The sequence below is a fragment of the Manduca sexta genome, chromosome 16, assembly GCF_014839805.1.
Source record: "Manduca sexta isolate Smith_Timp_Sample1 chromosome 16, JHU_Msex_v1.0, whole genome shotgun sequence".
Taxonomy (NCBI): domain Eukaryota; kingdom Metazoa; phylum Arthropoda; class Insecta; order Lepidoptera; family Sphingidae; genus Manduca; species Manduca sexta.
In genome coordinates, this window is record NC_051130.1 from 3,072,633 (window position 1) to 3,093,229 (window position 20,597).

General features: G+C 35.8%; 2 protein-coding genes across 2 annotated transcripts; both read left to right on the forward strand.

Annotated features, from left to right (window-relative positions):
• The first annotated feature begins 75 nt into the window (after positions 1 to 75).
• On the forward strand, positions 76 to 10,250 carry LOC115448013 (peptide-N(4)-(N-acetyl-beta-glucosaminyl)asparagine amidase). Its single transcript, XM_030175315.2, has 10 exons — positions 76 to 400; positions 1,965 to 2,147; positions 2,639 to 2,804; positions 3,132 to 3,310; positions 3,539 to 3,724; positions 4,004 to 4,174; positions 4,466 to 4,617; positions 4,871 to 5,151; positions 5,550 to 5,714; positions 6,523 to 10,250. The coding sequence occupies exons 1-10, from the start codon at positions 188 to 190 to the stop codon at positions 6,687 to 6,689; spliced, it is 1,863 nt and encodes a 620-aa protein (XP_030031175.2). The 5' UTR covers positions 76 to 187; the 3' UTR covers positions 6,690 to 10,250.
• A 989-nt stretch (positions 10,251 to 11,239) lies between these two features.
• LOC115448001 (antichymotrypsin-1) lies at positions 11,240 to 15,419 on the forward strand. Its single transcript, XM_037439448.1, has 9 exons — positions 11,240 to 11,370; positions 11,657 to 11,763; positions 11,975 to 12,118; positions 12,537 to 12,740; positions 12,974 to 13,072; positions 13,661 to 13,801; positions 14,316 to 14,525; positions 14,775 to 14,907; positions 15,262 to 15,419. Coding segments are annotated over exons 1-9 (1,170 nt in total). The 5' UTR covers positions 11,240 to 11,369; the 3' UTR covers positions 15,393 to 15,419.
• The last annotated feature ends 5,178 nt before the right edge of the window (positions 15,420 to 20,597 follow it).

Below are 20,597 nucleotides of genomic sequence, written 5' to 3' on the forward strand. Positions count from 1 at the left end.
AAAAAATAAATAAAATAAAAAATGACTATCTTTTCTGAACGGAACTTTACCTTATAACCAGTTTCTGAACTATAATGACTTATCAAAATTTGACAAGTGACTTACTGAAACAGTGTTCGATACGGTGATAAATATTATTTAGTGCGAATTATTATACATTTGTGTGAAATTACGTTATTGCTAAAAAATGGAGGATATGGCGCGACTAGCTCTTGTGGAACAGAGTGTTCGGGACGTGGATACATTCAGTAAAATTCTCTACGAGCTCCTGCACCACATCAGTCACATACTGGAGAACCCCCACGACTACGATTTGAGAACAATAAGGAGTAATATACTCAAAGATGTGCTGAAACATGACTCTTTCAGTGACTATCTAAAATACCTCGGATTTAAAACAGTACGCTGTGGCTATTAATATTAATGTTTTTCAATAAACTTCATTATAAATATGCAAATTAATTAACTATACGACGTCTTAGCGACATTTTCTTAACGTTAAAAATTTTTGCTTTCTATTCTTTATGGTAATAAAACAATTTCCTCTTTTAATGCATCAGTACCTAATTTATTTCCTTTTTTATCTGTCAGAGCGAACATTTTAAACATCCATCAATACCCATTATAAATTAAGGTCAGTCGGGGGAAGTGCGCCATAAAATTTTCATAGCTGGATTCAATGCAAAATAATTTCTTTTTGTGCTGACTTAAGAATGTAATTTTATTAATTTAAGAATATTTGGTATTTTGTGATAACGACCTATAGCCATTCAAGGAAATCGGACCATAAATTAATAATATTTTGCTCAAAGTAAAAAAATGGTAGTAGGCGCACTTGCCTCCGGAAATGGGGTAAGTGCGCCTGTGTAAAAAACGCCAATATGAAACATTATAAAGAAAACACTCACTTTAGTCCATAGAGAAATAAGTTTTACTGCATTGCTCTTGGATAATTTTTAATCACTCAATATTATAACAAACTATGGCTGTCAAATCAAATTCGGGGTAAGTGCGCCATATATACGTAAATCAGGGCTTGAAAACATTTTAGAATTTGTTTTGATATATAATTTTTTGCTATGTTAGAGTTTTGTGTGCGGATATGTTGGAATAAAAAAATGGTAGCCCTAATATAAAATCCATTTTATTTCTAAAAACTAAAAAAAATACAAAAATGTAGGAATTAACAATTTTGAATGCGTTACGAACTCAATTACTTAGAATTTGGCCTTATGACATTTGATATGTTTTAGCTGCATTATATCCAGATAACGTGCCTGATCACACAGTTGCAACCTATTCACGTAAAGTTGCTCTAGACCAAGATATTTTAGTTTTTCTTTTGTAAAAACGAATTAACTAATACGCCCTTTTATTTAAGTCGGCTCAAAACAAAATACCTTGAGTACAAAAAATTCTGCTGTTAAGTAAGTACATTTTAATAATAATAATTCATATTGGTAAAACTTATTCTCAAAAAAGGTTGGTTATATATGGATCAGGGGCAAGTGCGCCATACGACTACTAACTGTGGCGCATTGGCCCTACTCGACAATTTTTAGGTACATTTTTTCGCATTACTAAAAAATCCTTTATTTTAGTATATATAAATAACATTCAGGCAGGAAGTTAAAATAAAAGGTTTAAACTATGTATTCACCTTACTGGTTTACAGAAATATGTTAAATATCTTGAAATATTTGATGTTATCTTTCACGGGGGTCATCTCGGGTTTACAGGTCTAAATGACACTTAAAATAAAATGGCGAATAAATCGTATTAAAATGAACATAGCCATTTATGTTTTTAGTGGAACTGTATTTCAGTTAGTAGCATAGATGTAAGATTGCGGTAATTGTATAACATCAATAGTTCTCGATTTTTTTAGGGTAGGTGCACTTACCCCGTCGGCGCACTTGCCCCACCTGACCTTATTACTTATTGAGACATTTGAAAATTTTCAGGTTAATAATGACTTCATTTATCCTAAAGAATTGACACTGAGTAATTTAAGGATGGCGCAGTTTGCTATTGAAAGGAAAATCAACTTTTGCTATGGGTCTCTAAATAACAGTAGAATGTCGGTGGGCTCTAGCCATAATAGAAGCTTGGACACAAAGAATGAACTGACACCCATTCAAGTTTTGGTATGCTATTTGTCAATATAAATATTGTGTGTAGTTAATAATTATTTCTTAGCTGTTAAAATATCATATCTGAGAACCTTTATTAAAACAAAGTACTGCTTGAACTTAAATGTGTTTATTTTTAAAAATCAGTGTTGCTTCAGCTGTTGGCTTAGTTTGAAACACCTTTACTAAAATAAAAGGCCTATCGCGGTGTTAGTATTTTATTTTCTCCCGACGTTTCAAAGACTTTGCAGCCTTCATGGTCACGGGGTTTTTAGTTTAATTTCAATGTCTAACATTCGCGTAAACATAAGAAATCATTATAAAAGGCCTAGTTCATATTTTTACAGAATAAAATCTAGCCTTTATGTTGATCGAACTCATAGTCTATATGTATGCAAAATTCATTCAGTTACTACAAAACATCTAAACATATTCATATGCCTTTGTATTTATAATAAGGCAAAAAAAAATATTAAGGTCACTTATTACTTGATGTTGGCTTGCAGACAACGAATAATGAGCTATTAAAAAAGATAGAGATGTTGTTTAACAATATGTTGGTGTATGAGGATGAGGAGTTGCAAGCACTCGCTCGGGAACATATACCACTTGTCACGCTGCAGCTGATGGCCCTGGACAGAATGAGGGAGCAACAGAAGAAGATTAAGACTGGTGAGTGAGTTTTTTATGTGTTATATGTACATCTACTACTTATTATTATTATACTTGCTGGTGGTAGGATACATTTATTATCCACCCAGATAGTGACCACCATACACAAGGTGGTAACCTTGTGTATGGTGGCCCACGTAAGCGTGCCACAGTCTGGGATCATCCTGTGTATATCTGGTTCCAACAGGCTGCTATAATTGTGTCAACTGCCAAGGGGTAATCATCTCTCCTCAAATGTGTAATTTACAAAATGCTTTGCAGCATAAAAAAATATTCTATATGTTTGTTCAGACTGGGTGTGATCTTTGGTGCATTAAATATTCACAGGTGAAATCAAAGGCCACGACTTGTCGTTCGACATAGCTCTTCTCATGGAGCTGATGGGCTGGTTCAAGCACAAGTACTTCTCATGGGTGGACCAGCCGCCGTGCGAGACTTGCGGGGGGCCCACAAAGTACGTCAAGTCTACCTCAATGAAAATCAATGACGAGACGTGTAGAGTCGAAGTGAGTCTTATATAGTCCAATATAATATTATATTGGTTATTGTTGTCCCGCTAAGGTGTTATGCTATCATTGATAACAATAATGTAGTCTATATTACAATATATGTGTCAACCAATGAAAGTACCTGTATCTATAGACAATCATCAGAATTATGACAGCCTATTTTATAAATGCTGAAATATATATTTAATATGAATTTTATTCCTGAAGCAATAAAGTATATTTTAGATGTACAAGTGCTCGCGATGTCCTGTGGGCGTGACCCGGTTCCCGCGGCACAACAGCCCGCGCGCACTACTGCGCACGCGGCGCGGGCGCTGCGGCGAGTGGGCCAACTGCTTCGCACTGTTCTGCCGCGCGCTCGGATACGACACGCGCTACGTGTACGACACCACCGACCACGTCTGGTGCGAGGTACTCACATATATGTCGATGGATTAACAACATTGCTTTCCTGCTTTAGTTTAAAAAAATCGCTATAAAAAGGGACGCAAAAACTTTTTTTCGAGTCGGGCTCAATTGAAGGACTTAAATTTATTTAATTTATTTTAAATTATTAAAGCAGTTTTCGTAATTGGAGGTCTAGGGATGACAGAAAATACACCTTTTTCTAAATTGAATCCCACTAAAAGGTGCTATGCCATCCCTATCGTATGCAGTCACATAAAGTTTATAGAAGTATTTGCGTCATAGATATTCGACTACGACTCGAACACGTGGCTGCACGCAGACCCTTGCGAAGCGAAGCTGAACGCGCCGCTGCTGTACAGCCACGGGTGGAAGAAGAAGCTGAGCTACGTCATCGCACTGTCCCGGGACGACCTGCAGGACGTTACCTGGCGGTACACTATGAACCATAAAGAGGTGACCACAGACAAACTTGAATTATATTACTATTTTTATATCTATGTGCGCCTGCTAATAATATACTTTAGGACTTAGGCTTATCAACTACAGTGGCCTGATATATAAAAAAAGCAGCGGAGGCTGGGGAAGAAGAGGATGGATTGAGAGGAAATTCCCAAGCATTGTGAGGTGGACTTAGGGGAGGGCAATATTAACGGACACGCTAGATCCGTCTAAAGGTCCTATTAAAGGATTTTATTTTGCCCATAATTATCTATCAAAACTCCTTTACTAAAATTACTTTCGCAGGTATTAAAAAGACGGACGCAGTGCACGGAATCTGAGTTGATATGGTGCATTATGACATTACGCGAACACAGACAGCGGCAAGTGTCTGAAGCGAGGCGCAAATACCTCACCAAGCGGGCGCTCGAGGAACTTGTGCAGCTAATGGTAGAAAAGTAAGTCTGAAAGTACTGACTCCGTTTGAACGTATTATCCGGTTCGAAGGACCAACATTTTTTGAGGGTAAACAATTTTAAAATCACGCGATATCTTAAAGAGAGGCATGGATTGACCTTCGAAGTGAGTTTAAAATGATTATTATTAAAAGTGTGACAAGTTGCAATCTACCCATTATATTATACCGCTTTGGAAGCAAACATACCTAGCTCTAATTACAGTTTAACATAATTATTGTTACTTATTCTACAGACAACCAAGCGACTTCGAGTCACACGGCCGCATCTCCGGCTCGAAGCAGTGGCGCATGGAGAGAGGGGAGGCGGGCTCGACAGAGGAAGGTCACGTGTTCGAGTTCCCGCGTCCAGGAACCTACTGCGCACGTTACCACCCCGGGCCGGACCACTACCGCCTCACGCGCGACGGCGAAGAGTCGCAGCTCATCAGGTCCTGGGCGGTGGCGGCGCACCAACACAACAACATCTTCAGGAAGGTGGAGAACGATTGGCACAAGGTGTACCTGGCCAGGGAAGGTAATAAATTGGGCCAGTATGATTGTATTGATAGCAGCTTCCGCGTGTTATGCCATTTCCGGAATGAAGGTCCCGTTCTGCACTTTTCCAGGATTAAAGCTTTAGTGTTAATTCAGGACATGTTTTGTCTGTGTACTAAATTTCATCCAAATCCGTTTAACGGTTTATTTTTAAAAGAAACCAACCTCAATTTCACAACTTTTAAAATATTCAGTAATGCTTGCGATATACTTAGCGGATATGGGCAAACATTAGCATTATTTAACCAATGCAACATCACCTTTGTACATGAAGAACATAAAGTCGATAATGCTTTGACCAAAAAGCGCAAATATTTTAAGTATAGTACCAGCATAAGTTAGCATAAGATACAACAAAACCTACCACACTGGTTCTAGACGGTGAGACAGCGGGCCACATCTCCTGGAAGCTGGTAACGAGTGACGCCAGGTTACAATGCACGCGCCTGCGCATCTCCGCCGCGTCCGCCGTGTATGAAAACGGTGTCGTGACCTGGACCCTTAGGTTCGACGAAGGGGAGCCCGTACCAGTCACGCTGACAGGTGAGTGTACCTACACGATTTTCTATTAAGCTGTTGTATTGCGAACAATGCCAAAGAACATTCTAGCATTACTACCCAACTCTGGATGGAGAAAGAAGGAAGGTTCCTAGCATATACAGACACTCAGGATTTTTATTCCAAGAGGGAAGGAAGAGGCGCAAATAGTGCACCAATATTTGCCGTAATTATATATTCGTCCCATGATGTGTTAGTAAAGATGTTAAGAATAAATAAAAACCTCCAGGCTCTCACAGATGTGCATTGCTATAATGATGTGTAGCTCATAATAATAACAATATCAGCCCTGTATTATATACTTGCCCACTGCTGAGCATGGGCCTACTACTGAGAGGGATTAGGCCTTAGTCTACCACGCTGGCCTAGTGCGGATTGGTAGACTTCACACACCTCCGAAATTCCTATAGAGAACTTCTCAGATGTGTAGGTTTCCTCACGATATTTTCCTTCACCGTTAAAGCGAACGATAAATTCACAAAGAATACACACGTTATGTTAGAAAAGTCAGAGGTGTGTGCCCTTGGGATTTGAACCTGCGGACATTCGTCTTCGCAGTCCGTTCCACACCCAACTAGGCTATCGCCGCTTGTAGCTCGAATGGCCGATGTGTAGCTCGAATTTTTAAATTTGCTCCAATATTATCACACTAACTTTTAGATCGATCCCAAAAATAAGACATGTCAATCTTTATTCTTATTCTATTTCATGATCGATCCAAAGATATTTTGATACGTTTATTGATCTCGGCCCGCCCGCCAAAAAATCTGCCACTTATTCGTATATTTCACAGAAACGCCAACGACGTTCGATAGAAAATTCAAGTCAGTGGAGATCGTGGCGAATCTCTCAGGAGGTGTCGGTGAAGTGTCCTGGCAACACGCGCAATTGTTCCGACAGGGCAGCGACGACACGGCCTGCGCCTTTGAAGTCACCGCAGTCGTTGAAAGCGAGCCTTAAGTCGCGGCTCAACTTAAACTTTGCCTCGTTTGATTATATATGACTTGATAAAATCAGACTCAGCTAACCGTTGTTTTTAATACATGATCCTAATCGTTATTTTCGATCCTTCGCGAAAATGTTTTTTTTTTATATGGTTACAAATTTCTTATTTTGGTTTATTCTCGGGATTAAGGATCGAAGATTAGGATTGGGATTGTTATTAAAAACAGCCGTAAAATATTCTTTGTTCGATTGTCTATGGGTAAATTGCTGTTTTGAACGGTCCGACGTGGTTTGCGGCTTTTGATTGTGATTCCCATGCCTTTGCTCACGACTTTGCCTTAAGATTATGCTCATTCGGTTTAAGTGAGGTCGTACTGTGTTTCTGTTGCAATTTAAAAAAATGCAATCTTTAACGGCCGTTTTAAATAAAGAATCCCAATCTTGATCTCCGATTTGATCCAGAGAATGAACCAATCAAAATAAGCCATTTGTAAGCATGTGGAAATACTATGTTATGATTGGACCATTTTCACGATGGATTGGATTCGTTTATTTAAAACAGCGGTAAGAATTCAAGTGACGTTACCAAATTGAAACTAAAATGTAGATAATTTATTTTTTGGCTAAAATTGCCAGAAAAAAACAAAGATGTGCGTGCAAGAATTGCTTTAGCGGTAATTTGTGGAAAAAAAATAGAAACATTATTTACTTATTGCTACATTTTAGGGTTTATTTATTTTAAATTAGTTTAAAAAAAAAGTTGTAGGTTCCTTTATAAAATATATAATTAGAAAAATATATCGCCTTTATTGTACTCGCAATATCAATTAAGTAGTTCACTTTATGATGTATTGTTATATTACGCTCAATAGATGGCGTTAAGTCAATATAATACAGCGCCTCTATATGGCACGAAACGACACGAACTGTTGTGACGTTTTATTGTGATTGGTCGAAGGGCGAACATGTGCCCCGCACGTAGTTCACTCGACCAATCATAATGAAACGACGCAGGCGATCGTGTCATGTCGTCACACTACATCACAGAGGCTGATTACGTCAACTAAATGTTAATGTACAGTCAACTACAAAAATAGCTGAACAAATTAAAAACTCCATAACATTTCTACACAATGACTTCAATCAAAATATGAATTTTTCTATGTCAGAAATAAACTAAAGCTTCTGAAGATGATATTCGTGGAGTAATCACGTTGATACGGAGACGAAAGTTTAAAAGCGATTTGATATTTTTATAAACTACTTTTGTGGCTGATTACAATAGACGAGTTGTGTTCGAATGGTATATTGCCAAAAACAAGTTGCATACATTTATATTCTATTACAGTTTTTATTCTTATCTATCCTTTTTTCCTATCTATCTGTTCTCATCTTTGTCTATTAGCATTAAGGATTGTAAAAAGACATCTTGTTCTAAATCTCCAGGCGACCAAAACGCATCCATCGCGCCTCCTTTGTACAATGGAAAGTGAATAAAGTAATTAACAAGTATTGTGTTAACAAACTGAAATTGAATATGCAATTTGGAAAAGGGCAAATGTCATAAATATAATATCTAGATCTATATCGAGAAATGTATATGTAATAACAAATAACAAACTTCTGTAGTTTTTTATTGCTAATTGAACCCAACTTCTAACCCATTTTTTTTTCTACACTACATTAGAAAGTTTCCATTTCCTGAACTTTTTACATTTTTGGACATGTGCCCTTTTCGAAATTACATATTCAATTATGGCCGTCAGCATTAACTGATATAACTATGAAACATCCCAAATTGAAATTGGCATAATGGAAAATTACCAAAAAAAAACTATGTAACAAAAAAAATTATCGAAGCGAATGTGATATTCTTTTTTATATCGGTAACGCATTTTTTAAAACCCGCTCAGTGGAAATAATCATTTATTACATTATAAAACAAAAAAATACGCTTTTGCTCTATCTGCCTCAGTTATAAGCTAAGAAATAATAAATTATCATCATCATCATCATCATCATCATCTCAGCCACAGGAAGTCCACTGCTGAACATAGGCCTCCCCCAAGGATCTCCACGTCGACCTGTTGGAATAATAATAAATTAATATAAATAAAATATTCTAAATTTGGGGTAGGCTTCTATTGTTGGAAATGGCGGATTGGAACTATTTATTATCTATTATGTTTTCGTAAAACCTATGATAAATAAAGCGTCGAGAAGTTTGTCATTGTTATGTAATGTTTAGCAAATTTTGCTCTTTAACAATTCTTTCATGCTCTGAAAATATTTACATCGTTATGCAAATAATATAGCCTTTTTTTAAATTTATATGAACAAAATTGTCACTATTTATATAGTTTTATCCCCTTATTCATAAACGTTATTCATCTAAGAACGGAGCATTGCTGTGATGACAAGTCTGTTTCTCAGCTTTGTTTATCTGGCAGCCAACTAGATTCAAGTTGTATCTCAATATTAGCCAATCACAACGGCCCTATGTCTACGCACTGCGAAGGCTGCCATGCCATCAGCACTGAGAAACAGCCTTGATATCACAGCAATGCTCCGTTCTTAGATAAAAAAACATCTTTGAATAATGGGATTATAGTTTAAAGCGTTTGCTAAACTTCAAAAATTTGTTTAAGTTTGGAACAAACAATCCGATGTCCTGGCTTTACTATATTATTGAAATAAAACTATTTTGCTATCGAAAACTTTGCAGTCTTCATAGTCAAGGGGCCATGAAGGCTGCAAAGTCTTCGAATCGTCGGAAGAAAATTATAAAATAAAAAATCGCGATAACATCCGCAAACAAGTTTTATTTTAATGTCTAACATTCGCGTAAACATAAAAAATCATTACGTATATAAATTACCGTTGACATATTTAATATTTTTATAAAATTCATAATAAAACTTTCACATTGAATAATAATATAGTTCACTATTTCGTAATAAACGTTTATAATCAGAGTTAAAATGCAGCCGTACGCGTGGTATTTAAGTACCTATGTAAAAAAATACAGTCTAATGGTTTCAATAGTAGTTTTCAAGAAACGATTCAAATGTTAAACTTTGAGCCGATTTCGAGAGTAAATCAATAAATAAACTAGTAAGTATGTAGAGAGTATATCTTTAAAAAATGTGCGTAACGAAATAGTTTTTACGATAGTTTTTGTCATCTGTCTTTTTTGCTTGTTAATAAATTCTATCAAATATATGGAATGAATGTTTTAAAAACAGACAAACGCAAAACGACAAAAATAGTAAAACCTATTTCGTTGCGTAAATTTATTTAGAAAAATACTCAAAATTATCTTACTTTTGATTGATCCATTTTAGGATAGATCAATAAAAGCGATTTGGATCGTTTATTGAAAACGACGGTTAGAGACAAAACACAGTTTGTTCTAATTACAAACGTTTACTTCTTTTCTGTATGCTCTTGTATAAAATAAAGCAATATTGTATTATTTGACTTTAAACTTGAGGATTTGTTTGTGTATCGAACTGTATCATTCCATGTAGAATTTTGTGATAAACTATTTGTATTGATTATATAAAGACAATGAGAGTTTGTTTCTTTTTAGTTAAACTGCATCCAATCTCGCCAAACAACCACTTCCCGTTTCTAATTCCTGAGATACAAGGAGGGCCGAACATTTTACCGTATCTAAATCTCGTGAAATTACGACCAAGCTCTTTCAATAAACATTTAAAAAAATCTTTTTAAGGTGAGGCACTTGGTGGAGTTTTAGGGCAGTGAATAATATCATTGGATGACAATCTTGCCGGAGCGGGAATCCGTGCCATAAACAATAAAGTATATATGCAAAATAACTCCAACGCCTATGCCATAAAGTGTAAAATTACAATTAACAATTGCATAATATACGTAAATTATCCCAACGTTGGATCTCCACCAATAATTGGGCGCCGTAGTTTTTTAACATTACTAATCAATGATTAGATACAGCACCTGTACTGCACCCGGAATTCAAAAACGACGCGGCTTCGCACATAAAGATAACTTAATATTATAATAAACTACAATACGTCGCGTAAAAGTAGCGTGCGAGCGATATTTTATGAAACATCGCTTACAGCCGTTTTCGATAAATGAACCTGATCTCAATCTCTAATCCGATTCCGAGAATGGACCAATTAAAATAACTCATTTAACATTTAAAAAAAACTGACCGTTGAGGTAGTCAGTCTAAAGCGAGGTTATTATACTAGCAAGAAAACTTGCAGTAGTCGACTTCGACAAGCAATTTTACCATGAAAACAATTACGGCAAATTTTGAAGCTTGCTGGACTTTTCTAGTCACATGTATATTGTATAAAACAGAGCTATTGAAACATTGCCGATAGGGTAAATGCATCTGGAAGTTCCTGCGCAATATACTGATGCAAGAAATTGCTAGTGTAAACTTAGCATTATACTTGCCTAGAAAAAGCTTATTAGGTACAGTGTCCAAAGGACAAAGCGAATATATTTACACCGATGTGGTAATCAGGTGGTATCTGTATCGATTATATTCGCAGATTACATTATCTACATTCTATACATTTCAGAATAAATACTTGCTGATTCATACAAACATCACTCATTGAAAACACGAACCTAATTCAGTACCGTACCCAATCTCGTGCGAATTGTTCGGTTTCGTGCCTCTTAAGAAACATTACTAGTAAGTAGTTATTTTAAATATTCTTGTTGGTGTTTACTTTATTTCGAGAAGTTATAAATAACCAAATAATAATGGTTTCTGATGAAACTGGTATAAGATCCCAAGAATACACTAGGTTTTAATAACCGTGTTTATATTTTACTTATTCTACTTCAGATTGTTTCATTTACTGTAATAAAATATAAATAAATTATCCCAATCTTGTTAATTAATTCAGCCGCTTCAAATCTTTTGCCAATTTCTTTAGGTAGGTTCCATATATTATGTATTCTTATTTATTAAACAGTGTCTGTGATTCCCCGAGAGCTGTTCTTGCGTTTCCGAGGCCCTGAACCGATACAGAGGACGCCGCTCGGAGATGCGATTGATAAAGCCACGCTCAAACTGCTGCAGGTGAGGAAATAAACATCGGAGTATGCAGCGTAAGAAATTTTTTCCATTTTTTTATATGTACAGTCAGCCACAAAAATAGCTGAAACAAACAACGTTAGGAAGTAAAACAATGTTTATCAAACAAAATTCTTAAAATACGCGGGCCGTACAGCGCATGGAGTACCTACCTGATTAAAAGTAACTCTTGAATAGACTTATTAATTAATTTCAGGAAGCGTTCATATCATCGAGCGACAAGAACGTAGTGACCTCGCCCTTGGGGGTGATGATCCTCCTATCACTATACAACACTGGCGCCGGTGAGGAGACCCAACAAGAGATCAACAACTACCTGGGCGGCGCATGTCCTGCCGAGGCGAGTCTACACTATTGTTAACGATGAACGATTTTTGAAGTGATTTATTTACAGTGTTATCATAATTATTTAAAATATACCTACTTATATATTTTTTTACGGGCATATCATAGTGACCCCGCTGCACCTGATGGTAAGTGGAGTGGGGTCCAATAGAATGTCGACTGACGAGAAATAATTATTTTGTAATTTATATAATTTTTATAAATTCTATTAGGATATTCCAAAGAAACTGAATGCATTTTGTATGCTTAGGTACGTTCCTATTGTATGAGGAGTTATTTGTTGAGTTGATATTTCCTTCTATATCCTAATTGCATCAACCGGTCAAAAGCAGTCTCGGCCCGTGGCCATAGATGTTAATACCTCATTATTATTTTTTAAAGTAGGCATCTACATAGCTATTTATATGTTGCAGTTAGCCGAATCATACAGCGGTCTAAGCCGCAAGTTTTCTACATTGAACCCTGAATGCCTGACGGTTGCCAACAAAATATACGTAAATAATAAATTCACTCTGTGGGAGAAATTCTCTGAAATCGCGCGCAACTCCTACCACAGCGGAGTCGATAAGATTAACGTCCAAGCACCCGCGGCAGCTGCCGCTCTCATCAATGAATGGGTAAAATTCTACTTTAAAATATCATCTAATAGATATCCGTATAACAATCAATTATTGTTGTTTCTATTTTGTGCGCTGCCATAACGTTCATATTATTGAAATAGGTACAATATTATGAACTACTTAATTGCTGAAAAAAAGGTGTGGAAATCACAAGCAAGCGCGGACAGATTACTTGACAGTTGACTTGAGATGAAAATTTAGTAATCAGACACAATTTAAATCTTTACCAGGCGGAGAACATGACCAGGGGCCATATAAAAAACGCTATGGCCGAAAGTGACATAAAACCCAGCGTTACTGCCGTTCTTATCAACGTCATATTTTTCCAGGTAAATACCTACTTAGCGTTAATAACTTTTACGGCTTATTAGATGTGATGACTGACGAAACTTGTGCACTATCAAAAATCACCGACTATTACTTAAAACAATAGGTATATCTTCACTAACCGCCATTTTCAAAAACGTTCCCTAACGCTTTTTTCAATCTAACTCCAAAAAGGACCAATCACATTTAAATGTTATTTACACGCTTACAAACGAATTATAGGATTGAAAATTGAGATTTGCATCGTTTATTAAAAACGGATTTAAACGGAAGATTAATGAACAGTTTTAGTGGTAAGCCTATTAACAGCTGTTTTCAATAAATGATCTCAATTACATCTCGCCCCGATCCTTAAAATAAACCGGTCAATATAAATAATTTGCAACAAATAAAAATACTTTGTTCGCCATGGACCGAAAAAATTCAACTTCATTACATTTTAGCAGCGTTAGGAATAACTACAAGAAATGGTTATAATTTTAATAAAAGAAGTCAAAATCATAAGCCCAATATTTGGGTTAGGAATAAAGTTATTAGGAACGAACACGAACCAAACCTTCCTATATTAACTAATGAAAATTATATTGCAGGGTCACTGGTCCGTGCCATTTAAAGCAACAGACACCAAAGAGAAAGATTTCCACACGTCTGATGGCAATGTTATCAAAAAACCGATGATGCATTTATTGCGGGCTTTCAAATACACCAAGTGCGCGAACATACCAGCTAGAGTAAGTTCTATTTCAGGAAAATATGGTTATTGGCTCAAAATGGATGATTTCCTAGCAGAAATAGAATGTTTATTCGAGTTACCATATTTTTTTAAAATCTTTAGAAGTTTCCTATAGCTTTACATTACAAATAAGAACTTGCCCTAATTGCCTTCAGCTCTAAGTAATGTATAATTCTAAATAGATATAGACTATCGTATTTCAATAAAATACTACATAGTCATTCTCAATATCTCTTTTCCTGATATTTTTTATTTTCATGCTTCGGGTTATCGCATTTCTGCGCATCATCGATACAAAAGTGAATGTGGACAACAATATTTATATTGGCACAAAAAACTCACATTATTCATTATAGTTGATTTAATCAATTAATTTCTGATTAAAATATCAATAATCAAGCATTATGATAAATCTATAGTACTTATCTGATCTATCTGTGTACTAATTACAAGACTACCTTCATTACGATTTACCCTTTGTTAAATTGTCATCCCCAAAAGCATAATTCCAGATGATTGAACTGCCGTATAAAGAGGAAGGATTCCGCATGATTGTTGTGCTCCCGAATGAGATTGATGGTTTGCCCGCTGTAGTGGAGCAGGTGGCGAAAACCGGTCTGCTAGACGACATCTTCAATCTGCGAGTTGAAGATAGAGTTGACTTGGATATGCCGAAATTTAATATCGAAAATAGTTTGGATCTGCAAGATCTTCTCAGCAAGGTTTGTCATTCAGACGTTACGCATTGACTTGGCCATTATCATTTAAATTAGTCCCAAAAATATTCAATCAAGCTAAGGCCTAAAAAGGGATATTTTTTAAGAAAATAGAGATGGGTGAACAAGTAACAATTTTACTTATAAATTTATAAAATGGCAATTCTCCCGTAAATCTTTTAGGGAATAAAGGATGCAGTAGGTTGTTGGGGACGCATCAGTCTCAAATAATTCCTAATGATTCTAACTTGGCAGATTGGTGTGAAGGCAATATTTTCCGAGGCAGCACCAGGCATCGTGAAAGATGATTTTATCAATGTAACAAAGGCTATTCAGAAAGCTTTCGTTAAAGTAGACGAAGAGGGTGCAATCGCAGGCGCGTTTACTGGTCAGTCGCATACTTATAATATTTTTAACTGTTTTTACAAATGATCATGAGTTTAAAGTATATGTATGTGCGTGTTTGCATATTTGTGTGTGTGTGTGTGTGTGCATGTCATACAACAGTATGCCTAGCTCCATGTGCGTGTCCCTAGGCACAATAAAATTTTTCAATTTCAATACAGAGAATTTGGTAGTTGTGACAAACTTCAAGCTTACTGTGGCAGAGCTATGGTAAATACTGTACCTAGGAACTTATTGTGTCTATGTGCGTGCGCATGTCTGTGTTTGCTCGCAATAGTTTATTGTAATCCATCAGTATACAATTTACATTATTTCTAGAATAGATCAATCTTTTCAGCATTTGTAACGTGCAGAACGACGTCTGTCTACATCCCACCACCACCTGTGAAGTTCACCGTGGATCGCCCTTTCCTATTTATGATCTTACACGAAGATATAATATTATTTGTTGGTACTTTGAGTAAATAATGTACAAAAATCTTTAAAATAAATTATACCACTTTTTTATGAATACCGTTTTTTATTTTATAAATATTAAAAAGAAATAAATAACCCTCCGCTGGCGAGGTTCAAGACAATAACCACCGTTGATTAGGGATCCAAAGTAAGGAGTTTCTTCACAATGCGTGCCGTGTCCAGCAATTGGTACTGTCTTCTACATCTAACATCATTTGATCCAACGGCCATTTGTTAGCTTCTGGAGATATTGGTTGAGCCTATTTGATATATCAAATAGGCTCAACCAATATCTCCATGTGTCCATGGGTTTGGCTTATAAGCCAAACCCATGGACAAAAACGGCAATTGGGACTTAAACTGTAGAATCAACTTCTCACATGTCAGTAACCTCGTGTGCCAGGTCTTAATATTAAGACACGTTGCTCTACTATCACAATATCAGGCTTACTAGCAACAATAGCCCTGTCTATGATAATAGACCGATCCCAGTATCATCAGTCAGCATTGCTTACTGTTAATACGGCACTTCAGGAGTCAAAAGACCATACCGAACAGTAATTTGCTGGTGTATGATCTTGACTACTAGATTGTGTCCAGGCAAGTACTCGCCGTTAGCAAAATACAAAGAACCGGAAATCACATGTCTGATTGATTCACCAAAGAAAATCCTGTTATTTAAAAAGATGTTAAGGTTTATTTATGGGAGGCCAGAGAAACGCTCGTATATGAGTAACCTTTTATTATATCTTAACTACAACACAACGCTTACTTATTGAGTGGCCATTTTTTTATTTAAAACAGGAAACCAATAGAGATGGGCAATGCCAACACTAGTGATGCCCACATTGTCATATATTAACACCCTTCCTCAATGTGAACATCACTCACAATCAAAAATCTAAACTAACTTCTAGTCTAACTCTATGAAAACAACATTTCTCTCAATTTGGTAAACCTAACTTTACTCAATCCTTTAGTACATATATCAGCAAGCTGATTCTCTGAAGGTACATACTTTAAACATACAATTTTATTTTCAACTTTATATCGTACAAAATGATACTTAATATCAATATGTTTGAGACGCTTATGGTATTCTGGGTTTTTAGCAACATGAATTGCAGACTGATTATCTATATTTATAATAAAGTTGTTACAACAAATATCTATTTCTTTTAATAAATTTCTTATCCAACAACCCTCTGCAATTCCCCTTCCTAATGCTACATATTCTGATTCTGTACTTGATAAAGATACACACTGTTGTTTGTTACAAGACCATGACACTGTATTACCATAAACTTTCATGATATACCCTGATGTAGATTTCCTATCTTCTTGATCTCCTGCCCAATCTGCATCTGTGTACCCTTCTAATATCACATCTACTCCTTTTCTATAAATTAATTTTAAACCTAAAGTCCCCTTAATATATCTTAAAATTCTCTTTAATGCCTTCCATAAGCTCTCATTAGCACAACTTTGAAACCGACTTAAGTAACTCAATGCATAGCACAAATCAGGACGTGTTCCTAACATAGCATACATGAGGCTGCCTATTAACTGTCTGCATCTTTTGATCAGTTCTTTATCTGTAGTTACTTCCTTTTCTAAAGCTAAACTTTGTTCTATGGGTGTTGTTACAGCTTTACATGCTTCCATATTATACTCCCTCAATAAATATTTTAAATATTGCTCTTGGTCACACTCAATCACATCATTCTTCTTGATTATATTAATTCCTAGATATTTTAGATTATTACCCCCTAAATCTTTCATCTCAAATTTCTTATGTAATGCTTCTTTTAATCTATTTATCTCTTGTTTGTCTTCACACAGTAAAATTAAGTCATCTACATATAATAGTACATAAAACCTTTTATCCCTTTTATAATATAAACAGTAGTCACACTGGCTCCTTAGAAACCCTTCCTGAATCATAAATTGATTAAATGTTTCATTCCAATATTTTGGGGATTTCTTCAACTCCGTACAATGAACGTTGCAATTTTAATACTTTGCCATCTATCTTCATTCCTTTTGGTTTTTCTATATAGACTTCTTCTTCTATGTTCCCATACAAAAATGCACTCTTGACATCCATCTGCTGAATATCCATATTAAATCTAGTCGCTATTGCTAGTAAAATTCGCAATGTAGGTAGTTTAGCTACTGGAGTATAAATATCCGAATGATTAAATTTATCTTCTTGTTTAAAGCCTCTAACAACTAGTCGTGCTTTATACAAGTTTTTATTTTCTTCTTTCTTTATCTTAAAAACCCACTTGGTATCAATTAATTTCTTTCCTAATGGTAAACTGACTTCATTCCATGTATTATTTTTATTTAGTGCTACTAGCTCTGCTTGTATTGCCTTCAGCCATTCCTCTTTATTTTTTCCACTTATAGCTTCCTCATACGTTAATTGTTCTTCTTCTTGTGCCATCAATGCCATTTCATAGTCCTTTGTCCACATTGGCTTCTTCACTTGTCGTTTACTTCGAGAGTTATTCTCGTTGTTATCCTGTATATTTTCCTCTGCGTCTATGAATTCCTCTTCTAAGTACTCTTCCATCATGTCAATTTCACTTGAACTCACATCTTCTGCAATAGTTATTTCTTTTTCATGTAAATCTACTTCTTGGTGCAAATCAATTTCTTCTTTGTGTACATCAACTTCTTCTTGATGTAAATCAACTTCTTCTTGGTGTACATCTACATCTGGCTGCTCAACTTCTTTACATTCTTCTATCTCGACTCTTGTATCTTCTTGATTCACTTCCTCTCCATTATTTTCATCCTCTATTAATGAACTGCTAGAATTTATACTCTTTTGTTTCTCTTTGTCTTCTTTGAAAAATACAACATCTCTATGAGTGTCTACTCGATTTGTATTTGGATGCCACACCCTATATCCTTTTGTACAATCTCCATAACCTACAAAAATTCCTAATTTACTCTTGGAATCCCACTTTAATCTATGCTGCTTTGGTACATGTGTACATACCTTAACACCAAATTCTTTTAATATAGTAACATCAAAATTCTTATTGTACAACAACTCATATGGTGTTTTCCCACTCACTTTACTTTTACCCGTTCTATTTATTGTAAAAACTGCTGTATTTACTGCCTCAGCCCAAAGCTCTTTTCCTAAACCTGATTGGATAATCATTGTTCTCGCAGACTCTACTACAGTACGCATTTCACGTTCAATTCTACCATTTTGTTCAGGTGTGTAACTCACCGTTAACTCATGTAATATACCTTTTCTTTTAAATAAATTTTCTACAGCTCTATTAACAAATTCAGTCCCATTATCTGTACGAAATCTTTTTATTTTTCTATTGAACTCATTTTCAAACTGTTCTACAAAATCTTCAATTTTCTCTATAGTCTCATATTTATTTTTAATAAAATACACAAATCTGTAACTACTGTAATCATCCTTCAATAAAAGAAAATAATAAGAACCACCTAAAGATACCTCCTCCATTGGACCACATAGATCCATGTGTATCAGTTCACCTGGTTGAGTTGTCCTACTACTACTCTTATGAAAAGGTAATCTACGCTGTTTTCCCTGGATACACGGTAAGCACTGATCAGTCTGCCCTTCATATTTTATACCTTTTGCATCTAAATACTCCTTTACATAGTGATAATTTTGGTGTGCAAACCTACTATGCCAATCTGCCAAAGTCACTAAAGCTACATCATTAAATTTAAATCTCATTACATACATATTATCACTTTTATCTGCTACACCTGTTACAGAGCCATTTTTATAAAACTTACATCCATTGGAATCTGACACCATCTTGTGTCCTTTGTTAATAGCTGACCCTAGAGAAAACAAATTAACATTTAATTTTGGCACATACAACACATTATATAAAGTACAGGGAGTATACTCTGAATCATTATAGACATACACATCAACAGTTCCAATACCTAATACCTCTAAATTTTTACCATCACCAATTGTAACAAACCTTTTATTTTTAATTTCACAAAACTCGGTAAACATCTCTTTAATATAACACATATGGTCACTTGCTCCCGAGTCTAAAATGAAATTCTTAGAATACAACAAATTACTTTGAATCTCTCTCGTTACAAATGAAGTTTTTGAATTGGAACTCTTATTTTTCTCAATAAGCTTATTTTTTACTAACTTACAGTCTTTTATTAAATGACCCGTCTTATGACAATTATGACACTCTCTATTTCTACACTCATTTCTTTTATGGCCTATTTTACCACACTCAAAACACTTCACATTATGCCGCGCACCAACCACCAATGCAGAATCTTGCTGTCTGCTGCTACTAGCACAGTTACTGGTGCCATTGCCACTCCGCTCCTCTTCGACTAGCAACCTGCCTGTCAGCTCCTGTAACTTCTGTTTATCTTCTGGCACACTCTCCCAGGCAGATACAAAATGCTTATATTTATCTGGTAGCGACATAAGTATTTTTGTGATGATAATACTTTCAGACACTTTTTCTCCGACTGTTGCCAACTGGGTCACACACTCTTCTATCTTGGATATAAACACCGCTATAGGCTGCTCATATTTTAAATTGAAAAATCTTTGTTGCAACAAATGTAACCCGACCTTCGTAGATGGTTCATATAGGGTGCATAACTTCTGCCACATTTCAGCACTAGTAGAGCATGAAACTAAATAAGTTATGACTGTCTCTTCAACTCTGGTTACTATAACTTCTTGAGCTTTGATGTCTCTCTCTTCCCATAATTCTTGTGCTTTATCATTTGTTGCAGGCTTCACCTCGTTGCCGGTTACGACTCCCCATAACTTCTTTGCACATAGAACAACTTTTATTTGGAAACGCCATGCCTGCCAATTACGGCCGTTGAGAACGATTGTCTTATTGTTATTTTCAGCACTCGACATATTGGATGCAAACTCTCACCAGTATAATCTTCACAATCTTCTTAACGCAAGTCACCGCCGCCTAATTTCGAACCACGTGTTGCTCGGGCTCCAACCGTTGCTACAACGCGACTTACTCGAATCAAGCTTCTTAGGTACAGTCTTTCTTGACTGGGCCCATAACCTGTTAAGGTTTATTTATGGGAGGCCAGAGAAACGCTCGTATATGAGTAACCTTTTATTATATCTTAACTACAACACAACGCTTACTTATTGAGTGGCCATTTTTTTATTTAAAACAGGAAACCAATAGA